The 12,084-nt window shown below is 47.9% G+C and overlaps 1 protein-coding gene across 3 annotated transcripts in view; it reads left to right on the top strand.

Moving 5' to 3' along the window:
- Positions 1 to 8,304, top strand: part of SERTAD2 (SERTA domain containing 2) — a 117,674-nt gene extending 109,370 nt beyond the window's left edge. For all 3 annotated transcript variants that reach the window (XM_082642134.1, XM_082642133.1, XM_082642135.1), the window contains exon 2: positions 3,069 to 8,304. In XM_082642134.1, the coding sequence (XP_082498260.1) occupies positions 3,073 to 4,008 (936 nt within the window). In that variant the 5' untranslated portion in view covers positions 3,069 to 3,072 and the 3' untranslated portion in view covers positions 4,009 to 8,304. The remainder of the gene's footprint in view (positions 1 to 3,068) is intronic.
- Positions 8,305 to 12,084: the final 3,780 nt, after the last annotated feature.

The following is a 12,084-nucleotide window of genomic DNA, read 5'->3' as shown; positions in this document are numbered from 1 at the left end:
CTTTTCTAAGTGTTACTTCTCCAGAAAACCAGTAAAAATTTAAAGTGGCGATGAGCTTATTAGTTTGTTTTGAGGTGTGTATTTGGTTTACATTTTGGGACAGTGCTTCTCAAACTTTTTGTGATGAAGGACCATCTTGTTTGTGTTTTCCTCCTTTATAGACTGATACTTTAGTAAAACATGATAAAAATAATTACTAGAAAAATGAAATAAGAGTACAAGGATGTAAAAATAGAAGCCTCATTTTAAAAAATTGTTTTTACAGAGATATAATTACTCTGTAAATCTGCTATAAAAGTATCTCTACTTACCTCATCAGGAACTAGTAACAGTTTACAGACTGGTTCCATCTATGGACCACGCTTTGAGAAACACTGTTTTAGAGTGTGTGTGCATGTGCACTTGTGTGCTCTGGCACACGTTTGGATGTATTGGGTACATTCAAATTATAGCATATAACGTAGATTATATAACAGCTTTATATGATAATTAAATGCATTTGGTGAGCTCTTGGGTAAGAATGGAGTTTTTCTAGAAGTGACATTAAATGCTTAAATTGTAAACAAATACAACTGGCATATATGTGAATACAGTTATCTGTTTCAAAACACAGTTGTCCGGTAATACTTCTAATGCATAAAGTAGAGAGTGTTTTGTATTGTGAAATGAAGTCACCTCCTCTCTGATTCACACTCAAGTTTAAATGGGCACAGATACTTTAGATAGGAAATGTTCTGTGCAAAGTGTATATACAAATGAGGCTTTTAGCACTGAACAGTAGGAAATGTTTCTGTCATGTGAAGCATTAGATAAGGGAGTTGTTACTATCATACCTTCCTTGCCTCAGAGAACAGTTAATTATGGGACTGGTCTTTGGTCCTAGTGATAGACAGCCGTTTTCTTAATGTTTACAAAGTGAGAGAAAGTGTTTCCTGCAAGCAACTCCACATTCTTTATGAGTGTTAACAAATTCTCAAGCTGATTCTGACTTGATGGCTTGCAGCTGTCTTCATCCTCTCCTGGAGACTGAGGCACATGAAGGCAGTCACCCGGAGTGGGACTTGTGCACCAGGCTCTGTGTCCACCTGCATGCCTGTCTGCCTGGAGGGGCAGCGTGGCCTTCTTTCACAAAGCCTTGGGAGGAAGTTCTGGGAAGTTTTATTATGGTTAGCCTTATTCCTTTAGGATGAGACTCCTAATTGAAAATGATAATGAGGTGTCCACAAAGATGTTCAGCCCCTTGAAGACCAGGCTTTGTTCCTGTGCAGGACTACCCACTTTCTGGCAGAGTGCCCAAGACAGCATAGATGCGGGATGAGTTAAAGGATTGAAGGAGGCCATTCAGTAAAAGGCAAGTCGCTGGGCTTCCCTGGTGGCACAGTGGTTGAGAGTCCGCCTGTCGATGCAGGGGACACGGGTTCGTGCCCCAGTCCGGGAAGATCCCACATGCCGCGGAGCGGCTAGGCCTGTGAGCCATGGCCGCTGAGCCTGCGCGTCCGGAGCCTGTGCTCCACAACGGGAGAGGCCGTAGCAGTGAGAGGCCCACGTACCGCAAAAAAAAAAAAAAAAAAAAAAAAAGGCAAGTCGCCTTTAGAAGAAAACCTGGATAACTACAAAGCACTTTCTCGTATGTGACGATATCAGAAAGAGTGAGTGGCCTTGAGGAGAGCATTAACACGTGCCTGTGGGTAAGTGGTGTAGGGGGGTAGGGAGCAAGCATGGGCCTGGCTTGATTAGAAGCATGTCTGCTGGTTGGAACAACGGCGTAAGGACAGCTTTCTTGATTCATTGGTTGGAAAGTGAGGTCTCTGAGTCAAAGGCTGGGGGACTTGTGATTGCTGTTTAGTTGGTAGAAGTTTTGAGATGAAGGACCACTCTCCTGAAGGCACAGACAGCTGAGGGTGTCTTCACTCAGGCCAGAGCACACAAGGAGACCTCCGAGGCTGTGCGTGTCAGGCGAGGTAGGCAGGAGTTAAAATCCAACCCATTCCCCAGTGCTCAAGGTCTGAGATAGGAGGTCATTGTTTCTTTGAAATCCCTGCTGGAATCACAGTAGGTATTGTTTTTTGGGGTTTTGTTGTTGGTTTTTTTTGTGTTTTTTTTTGCGGTATGCGGGCCTCTCACTGTTGTGGCCTCGCCCGTTGCGGAGCACAGGCTCCGGACGCGCAGGCTCAGCGGCCATGGCTCACGGGCCTAGCTGCTCCGCGGCATGTGGCATCTTCCCGGACCGGGGCACGAACCCGTGTCCTCTGCATCGGCAGGTGGACTCTCAACCACTGCGCCATCAGGGAAGCCCTAGGTATTGTTTTAAGAAATGTGTCGAGTACCCAAACAGCAATGCTTATAATCAGAGCAAATTTCTTTTAAATTAGTCCAGTTGCACTCAGGCATGGCTGCATGCGATGAAATTGAGCCAGGGGAAAACTTGGGCTGGGCAATCCACCTTCCTCCACTTGATTCTGGACGGAAAAGCAGTGGCAGCTCAATCACTGTGGTCATTCAACACAGTCCAAGCACTTCGCCACATGTCACCAAACAGGCAGAAAGGCTCTATGTGTGATGAGGAAGGAAACGGCGTTTTGAAAGCACACGCAGTTCTACCAAAATGGTACATATTCCCTTTTCTCCGACTGGGTTCTTTTCATCGTTCTAGGTGTGTTCAAGCTGTAATCTGATACCTTTACCTGTTTAGGTCATAGTATTGTCAGTGTTTTCTTGGGCTTTAAAAATAGATCTGTTTGGGGGAGGGAAGTTGAACCTGCGTGGTAACGCCATAGGCATGCGAACGCAAGCCCACGAGCACAAAGTCAAAATCACGGTTTCCATGGTAACGTTTAACTTGTCTGTGTTGTACACATTTCTCAAGAAATACATTCAACAGACTACCCAGTGATAAAAATTGCTCCACCGGCACACAAAGGTAGATTTCCCAATGAATTCTTCTGTTGTAACCAACCCTGGGCAGGCAACTCAAGTCCGAGTCCTGACCTCTGAATCCGCGTCTTTTTTTACGGTGGAAATTCTTTTTTCTGGGATTGATTTCCATCTCCTTCCTTTCTCCTTGGCAGATATATGTTGGGGAAAGGAGGAAAACGGAAGTTTGACGAGCATGAAGATGGGCTGGAAGGCAAAATCGTGTCCCCCTCCGACGGTCCGTCCAAGGTGTCTTACACCTTACAGCGCCAGACTATCTTCAACATTTCCCTTATGAAACTCTACAACCACAGGCCCCTCACAGAGCCCAGCTTGCAAAAGACCGTGCTGATCAACAACATGTTGAGGCGGATCCAGGAGGAGCTGAAGCAGGAGGGCAGCCTGAGGCCCGCGTTCCCCGCCTCTTCGCCGCCCGCCGACCCGCTGGGCTCCAGCTACCGGGAGGCGCCGCCTGCCTTCAGCCACCCCGCGCCCTCGCCCTGCGAGCTGGGCGGCGCTGCGCCCCTGGAGGCCTGCCTCACCCCCGCCTCACTGCTCGAGGACGACCAGGACACGTTTTGCACTTCCCCGGCCGCGCAGCCTGCGGCCCCCGCCAGACTCGCCCCTCCTGCCCTCCCGCCGGAAAAGGACAGCTTCTCCTCCGCCCTGGACGAGATCGAGGAGCTCTGTCCCACATCTACCTCCATGGAGGCCGCGGAGGCCACCACCGACGACCCGAAAGGGGACTCCGGCGGGCCCGGCGCGCAGAGACCCGAGGGGCTCCAGGACGGCCGGCCCGACGACCCGAAACTGATGGACTCCCTGCCCGGCAACTTTGAGATCACCACGTCCACGGGCTTCCTGACAGACTTGACCCTGGACGACATCCTGTTTGCCGACATTGACACGTCCATGTACGACTTTGACCCCTGCACGTCCGCGTCGGGGACATCCTCAAAAATGTCCCCCGTGTCGGCCGACGACCTCCTCAAGACGCTGGCCCCCTACAGCAGCCAGCCCGTCGCCCCGAGCCAGCCTTTCAAGATGGACCTCACAGAGCTGGACCACATCATGGAGGTGCTGGTCGGGTCCTGAGCCCCGGGGCCCATCGCCTGCACCCCGCACCCCGACAGCTCTCCGCACTGTGCATGTACCCTTGCTTGCCTTTTTCTGAGAAAAAGAACATTCTACAAAAGGATCACACTAGTTTTTGCTTTGAGCAGAGTTGGAGTGCCTTCATCCAAGTATGACCACTTTTAATATGCTTTTTTGAGTGGTTCCTCAGAGACCTAGTACCCGGGAATAGGAAAGAATACATTTGAAGACAATGTTGCTATGTGGAATGACAAAAATAAACAGTTCAAGTGAAGCACAAGGAATAAGTTGGAAAAGCTGTAAATTGCATGTGCATATTTGTCTATTTTTTCTATAAGTTTTATTGCAAGAGGTAAAAAAAGAAAATATATATATATATTATTTAGATAATCTCAGTACCTTTTCCGGCATTTTCGCCCTGTATAGGTTGACTTGGCAATTCAGCCTTTTTAGAGGCATTAACTACTCCTCGTAAGTGTTGCATTTACATGGCTGTTTAGAAACTGCTGCCCAAATTTATTTTATATTTTTGTACAGATTCCGCAGTTTATGATATTGTTTTTCTAAAAACAAATGCTGTTTATACATATGAGATAGCTATTTTGATAGGATTTGCTCACATAGTTCCTGCAAACTTCAGATGTACAAGTTGCACTTGTACTTTTATAGAGTTGTAATGTTTTATATGTGTTTGGTGCAAAGAGAAAATTGGATCAAATCAATCCGCAGTTGATGTCCCCAGATGTGCGCACGCACACAGACACACACACACACACACGCAGCGCTTTAAGAAGGGCCAGGAGATATCACACCCAAATTTCACAAGCACCGACCCCCTGGCATGAACACCCGCCAGCACTGTGACTTCCAAAGCCTGAGCCACGTCTGCTCATCAAACTTGCATTAAGCAGTTGGCGGGAGGTGGCCATGGAGCTCGGGGTTTAAGTGATGGTTCTCTTTAGCTCTCTCTCTGGAGGGGAAGGCTACCAAGTACTCATTGTATTTATGCCAAGTCTGCGCTTTTAATTGTTTTTATTTTTTTAAACAAAACCCCAGATCTTTCCCTTTTTGGCATAATTTTTATGAAGACCTGAAATTTTACACACGAACAAAATTTTATGAAAAGCAACTGACCTCTTCATGGAACTAAACCCTGTTGCGACGCTTAGGGCTCGTCAAGAAGGAACTCTCCCCCAGAAGGCATCCATCATGTCGCTCTGTTGTCTTTTCCTGCTTCCCTTCCTTAGAGCTTTCTTTCCCTCTGTTGCTAAGTGCTGAAAATGGCATCTTCACGATCACCACAGTGCGCCCAGCTCTCCTGGGCCCAGCCTAGAATGCACTCTTGTCACACGCATGGCTCCTGAACCTGGAGTTGGTCCCATTACGTCACGGCCTCCGATCTGGTTGCTTCCTTAAATCAACTGCTTTAACTACACTTTACAAGGCTGTTTTACCCAAATACACAGATAGGACTTTCTATGCATGTTCTCCTCCTCCCCCATTGCCATCCTCTCTCTGCCAGGAGAACTTGAGAACTAGCTCTTTATTCCTAGCGGTGTACATTTAATTTTAAAGCGTTTGCAATGTATCATGCTTGTTGCCGAAATTGTTAATGGCCTTTCCGTTTCAGTTTTTTCTTTCTTCCAATGGTACTTTAGCTGGTTACAACCTATATTGTTGAAATGCAGGTGGCTTCTTTAGGAATAACTTTTATATTTATTTAAGAATTTTTAAATTATGGGATTTGTGTTGTTGTTCTTGTCTTTGTTGTTGGTCATTTGTCAATATTCAGTCACCAATTCTGCTCACTTCTTGCCATGGATAAAATTGAGTCTTTCTGGCCAATTAAAAAAGACAGCTTTATAAAATGGCACTTTAAACAAGCCATAGATAGTTTTATTTTTATAATACACATGGCAAAGCAAATACAAAAACATTTTGATGAAGGAACTGCTCATCTAAGCAAAAGATTCGTGTATGATATTAAATCTTTCTACGTTCTGAATTACCCCCCCCACCCCCTCCCGCCAACTTGAATGTGTTTTTAAAGGCTAATTATCAACTCAAGACGAGCAGTGAGAAACCGATCAAACTGCACTGTTCTCCAGCAAGCACCCTCCACCGGACACCTCTTACTACTGCAGATGTGTCATTCCCTTTGATAGGACCAGGGACCATGTAGTTAAGGTGAGGGTTGTTGTAGATGCTTCCAGTGTCACCGTGCCGGTCCGTTTGAAGGGCTTCCTTTTCCTGTAGAGAACAAGTCCGCCCAGACTCCATGCTTCTGCTAACTCAAGGACCTGGCAGACTCTCCACATGCCGCCCGCATACACATACGTGTACATGCACAATAGTGTTGATTATTCCGGACAATAACAGGGTAAGGAGGCTGATTTGCCATTGTTAAAAACTGATTGATAGTAACTTAGAACAACTGTACTTCGGTTGGATTAGCAAATCGTGTGTTTAAACAAATCCCATATGTTGGGCAGCAGTTCAAATAAGCACAGCGAAGTGTTGCCCACACGTGGTTCTCTGACTCTCCCGCATTTGTAAGGCTGGGCTTCAGGATCAAAAACAAAAACCCCCAACAGCAGCACGCAAATGCTTTTTAATTCTCTGGACACCCTCACCGTAAATTCTTGATATTCAAGGTCTAATGAGGAAGACGTGGGGAATTAGTGGCCCTTTTTCAAAAGAACAAAACCATCAAGTGTTCCAGTTATCTTTGTGTCTTATTTTTACAAAGTGATGTCCTGACAGGGAAGAACGTGAGCCTGTGTGTGATCTCCAAGTCCCAGCTTGAGTGTGGGACGTGCTTCCAGATGCCACCCGGCAGCAGTGCCTTCCCGTTTCTAAAGGACATCCTGGGGCATTCAGAGTCAGGCAGGCAGTTTGAGGTGCCTTTACGAGAGGGACAGAGAGACATGCTGGGTGGGGCTGGGAGAGGACAATTATTGACAGTGATGTGCAATGAAGTGACAAGATGAGAGCAGAATAATAAGAGCTTTGAATTTGAAGTGATTTTTTTTCATAAGTTATTTATTCCTTTTTTTCTGTGTAAATATATTTATTTTACTGTGGAGCTCTAGCAACATCTGGATCGTAACATGTGCAGAATGTATGTAGGAATTTATTCTCCTGTAGGAATGTCAATCTGTATTAAAAGGGGGTCCGAGCCAGACCCCTGGGTCTTCTCATCGTATGCACAGTCCACGTTCATTTTTACTCTCTCCTCTAATATGGGTCGATTTGAAATATGCAAAAGGTATGGATGAGGAATGTTTTAATACCTCCAAATTTTTAAGAAAATCAAGCATCAAAGGGTTGATATTTTTTAAAGTTTTTTTAGTCGCACTTTCTCTCTTTATGACAGAAGGGGCATCCACACCGACGCCCTCGCTCACACCAAAGGGTGAGAACTAGCCACAGCCGCCTCCACCGGAGTGTCTTTCTCAATTGTGCTGTTTATTGCCATAGCCCCTTGGAGTGTCCCAGCTGCCCTGAGATCGATCAAGGAAATTTCTTAAATAAATAAACTCCAAAGAGCCAAAGTGTCAACTTACGGATCATTTTTAAAGCTTAAATTTATTAACCACCTTTGTGGTAAACAATGAATTATGAATCCGCAGGGCAGCCTTCTCAAATGACAGGTGCAAAAAATAATAATAAGAGAGAGAGAGAGAGACTCTACTTTGTGCAGCGATTGTTATTCTCTGTGTGAATTGTCTTAATTTCAAAATCTTGCTGTTACAAATTGGACCTTTATATAGCTTTCTGAAAATAATTGAAAAGAGCATATTTAACCTGTTTCGGCTGGAAATGGTTGACTTCCAGTAACTGCCAATGGCAGTGAGGTGTGTGCGTCCTGCTTATGTACAGTTGTTTTCAGGGCTTCTAAGAATGAGTCTGAATGGTTCTTGAAAATTAGCCAGGATCAAATGCTCTTGCAAACAAAGCCAATAAAAATTTTGGACGTCTTTTGGGGATAACAAGTTTGGAAGGGAAGTCGGTCCATACGAGCAAACAACCAAGATTTGGAAAAGATGTACATAGTGACATGTTTGGTGCATGGTTTTTGAGGAGGGCTTTTGTCAAACAGGAGGTGTAACCTTTCCCCCACAGACCTGAGAGCTGTGCCTTTTCTATGCAATATTACTAGACGTTACATCGGAACCCAGATGGTTGTATTCACATGTAGGTTTGGGCTGTAATCTAAACAATTGGACAGATTAAATGTACATGGAAATGAGCAGTCTTACTTTTGTAGTTTTATATTATACAATAAACAGTTAAAAGCTGAGAGAGGCGTGTTTGCAGCTTCCTTCTGCCCGGAGCACAGCCAGCTCATGTGTCGCAGGCTGCCCACGTCAGGGAACGGTCTGCCCGCGGCTTCTGCTGGAGTCGGTGCAGTCACCCGCCCCCTGTCTCTCAGGAGCACTCTTCTCGGTTCTCCCCCTGCCTCTCGGGCCCTTCTCGGACCTCCTCCCCCAACTCTCACGAAACATTGGGGGTTTTCTTTTTCCAGCTCTTTGCTGAGCCTCCACTCCTGCTTGCTTTCCCGAGGGATCCTAATCTACTCAGGACTCTGAAAACGTATTTCCAGCCCCTACCTCTCTCCCAGGCTCTGGACTTGGTATCTGCCAAGCTTTGCCATCTCACGCTCCGTGGGTCTAAACCAGCCTCGTTCCCCCCACGGGGCTGGGCCTTCCCCTTCGGGCCTCTCTTCGGCCTCATCACCCTTCTCCCAGGTGGTGAGTCCGCCGCCTCCTTTCCGAACGTAACCACAGCTTCCGCAGCTCGGACCCTCTTCCCGCCTCGCCGCCGGTTGCTGCATCTGCTTCCTATTCGCTCTTCGCTGCCACCTGCTTGTTTCTCTAACAGCCTTGTTGCCCCCCACTGGTATTCCACAGCACCGGTGGTTCACGAATTGGTTGCACCTCCTCCAGCAGCCCGCCCCCCATTTCCGCAGTGCGGATCCCCACCCCTCCCACCATCTTCCAAAGGGTCGTGGAGGAGATCCTGTGGAATCTCCTTGACAGCGGGGCCGTCTCTGAGGGCATCGTGCGATCTAGCCTCACCTCCAGGCAGTTCTGGGCCACGATACTAGCTGGTGAGGGAATGGGGCTGGAAAACGAGGGTTCCGATCAATCAGCAGTGGAAGATGGTGGCAGAGGGGGGAGCGTTGGGGAGGTATTATAGGTTGAATTGTGTCCTCCGAAAAAGATCTGTTGAAGGTCTAACCCCCAAGACCTCAGAATGTGACCTTAATTCAGAAATAGGGTCTTTACAGAGAGGTTAAAATGAGGTTACTCGGGTGGGTCTTAATCCAATGACTAGTGTCCTGATAAAAAAAAAAAGGCGGGGGGGCAGAGATTTTGACACATACAAGCACAGAGAACACCATGTGAAGATGAAGGCAGAGATCAGGGTAATATGTCTACACGCCAAGGAACGCCAAACACCGCCAGCAAACCACCAGAAGCTGGGGTAGCGGCATGAACAGATTTCTTCCTCAGCCCTCAGAAGGCAACAACCCTGCTGACACCTCTGTTTCTGACTTTTGGCCGCCAGAACAATCTATTCCTATGGCTTAAGCCGCTCTGTGGTACTTTGTTACGGCAGCCCTAGCAGACTACCACGGGGGAGAACAGGCTGAGTTCAATCAAGACATCCCGATGGACATGCTCATTAGGCCGCTAGAAATAAGAGGCTGTTGCTCAGTGGAGAGGTTTGTCTCTGGAATATGAGCATCTGCTATTAATTAGAGATAGAGCTTTGGCGACTCATTCAATCTCTGTGCTTGTGAGGACGAGATACAGTCATGGCTCCTAAATCTCTTTGAACACGTGGACGGTGCAATAAAAGTGCAAGCTGTGGATGTTCTCTCTCCTCACATGCCTCCAACTGCACCTAGTGCAGAGTAGGCACTCAATACATTTGTTTAATTAAAAAAAAGAAAAAAACAAACCCTGTGGTTCCTGCTTCTCTACAGCAGGAGAGAAGCACAGAGCGTGGTCTTCCTTGTCTGGGCCCCAGGCCCACTCCCGTCCGGCCCTCTGGACGGCCCCATTGCCAGCACACTGCATGCCCTTGCTTGTGCCCGCAGTTCAGCCTGTAGATATTCTACCCGTCACTCCCAGGCCGAGCTCAAGTGTCTGTCCATGAAGCCTCCTCCTCCTCGGGAAAGGCACTTAGCAAGCCTTGCCATGTCCCTGGCTAGCTGTGCAACTTTGTTTCCTGTGCTACCCCGCTGCTGCTGCTCTTCAGAGAGCAGTTCAAAGAGATTTAGGAGCCATGACTTTATCTCGGGATGTTCACCTTTGTCAGAGGTCGGCAAACTTCGGCCCTTGGGCCAAATCCTGCCCACTGCCTGTTGGTGTGAATTTTATTGGAACACGGCCGCATTCATTTATGTGTGTATTATCTATGGCTGCTGTCCTTCTACAGTGACACAGAGACCATAAGGCCCTCAAAGTCTAAAATGTTTGCTCTTTGGCCTTAAACAGAAACAGTTTACCAAACCTTGATCTTTGCAAACCATGCAATGCTTAGAACAGGGTCTGACCATAGTTGAGACCAGGCCAGACTTGCTGTGCTCAGGGGCTTACACAGACTGGGACGTCTGGAGAGGGGTCTGGAAAGTGAGTACAGTACAGAGGTGAGGGCAGGGATCCCAAGGACAAAGAATGCGAGGTGGGGATGCGAGGGTCCGAGAGGGCGGAGGAGGCAGAAAAGCCCCGCAAGGAGGGACATCTTCAGAGCGCTTAACACCTAGGAAGGAAAGGGCCCCGTTTTACAGGTGTGAAAGCTGAAACACAGAGAGGGGAAGTGATTCTTGTTTAAGGCAAGAGAGCATAGCACAGAGGTTCAGAGTTTGGCTCTGTAACTGGACCACCTGAGTTTGAATCCTGGCTCCATCACTGACAGCCTGTAACCTTGGGCAAGTCCCCGAACCTCTCTATGCCTCAGCTTTCTCATCTATTAGATGAGGGTAGTAATTGAGCTTATCTCATGCAGTGATAGGGATTAAAGGAGTCCATACATGTAAAGCACTTATAACAGTTCCAGGGAATTAAAAAGAGAAGTCCACAAATGTTGGCTCTAGCTAACCTGGGAGTGGCAAGGCGAAAATCCAGGCCTCCACTTGGTGTGGGGTTTTAGGTTGGGCCATTAAGCAAACCTGGGGCATCTTAATGCTGAAGGCACGTTTTGTGGGACCACCACCATTTCCTAACACCACGCTTGTGGTCATGACTCTCAGCTGTGTATTTACTGAGGACACTGTGCTCCAAGCTTGTGTGGCAGTCTGGGGTCCCAGAGTCCCTATTGTCTCCTCTGTCTTTGCTTTTAATGTATGTTTGCTCCTCCGGGAAAGGAATCTTAACTGAATGGGGAGATTCAGGATTACCACTTCCCGAGCACTCACACGAGCCAGACACCACAACTAAGTGCCATGTACAGGATCTCGTGGGCTCTGCCTGAGCCCTTTGAGGTTTATCTTACCACCTCTGCTTTACAGAGGACAGAGTCCAGACTCAGAGAGGCTAAGCAACCGCCCAAAGGTCACACAGCTGGCACGTGGCAGAGCTGGGATCGCAGGCCAGGCCTCGCTGACCCTTATAACCCCTTCAGCACACTGTCCCGTCACCCGTCCTCACTGCTGGTGTCATCCAAGTCTACCTGCAGGCTGCCGGCTGGAGGCTGAGCAGGTGTCCCAATCCAAGCTTCACCTCTGTCATTTGCCTGACCTTGGACAAGCCACTTCACCCCTCTCTTCTCCACAGGGGTACGGCTCCCTTCTGGCACACTGAAGCATTAGCCAGAGGGACAAGAGAGGAAGATGCCCCAGTGGGGCCAGCAGTGAACCAGGAGCTGGGACTGCTCTTACAGGGCTGAAGTCTCTGTGTGACCTTGGGTCGGCTACTTCCCCTCTCAGGGACTCAGTTGGCTGGGTGGCAAAGGAAGGAGGCACATGCATGCCACATGCTTCGGGCCATGGTTCTTCTTGGCTGCAAGCTGGAAGCATGGGGGCCTCCGCCAGCATCTCTGGGCACGAAGCCCTAGGCCTCGGGA

This window comes from Mesoplodon mirus (assembly GCF_964341445.2).
Source record: "Mesoplodon mirus genome assembly, chromosome: 14".
Classification (NCBI taxonomy): Eukaryota; Metazoa; Chordata; class Mammalia; order Artiodactyla; family Ziphiidae; genus Mesoplodon; species Mesoplodon mirus.
This window is presented reverse-complemented; position numbering and strand designations above follow the sequence as displayed.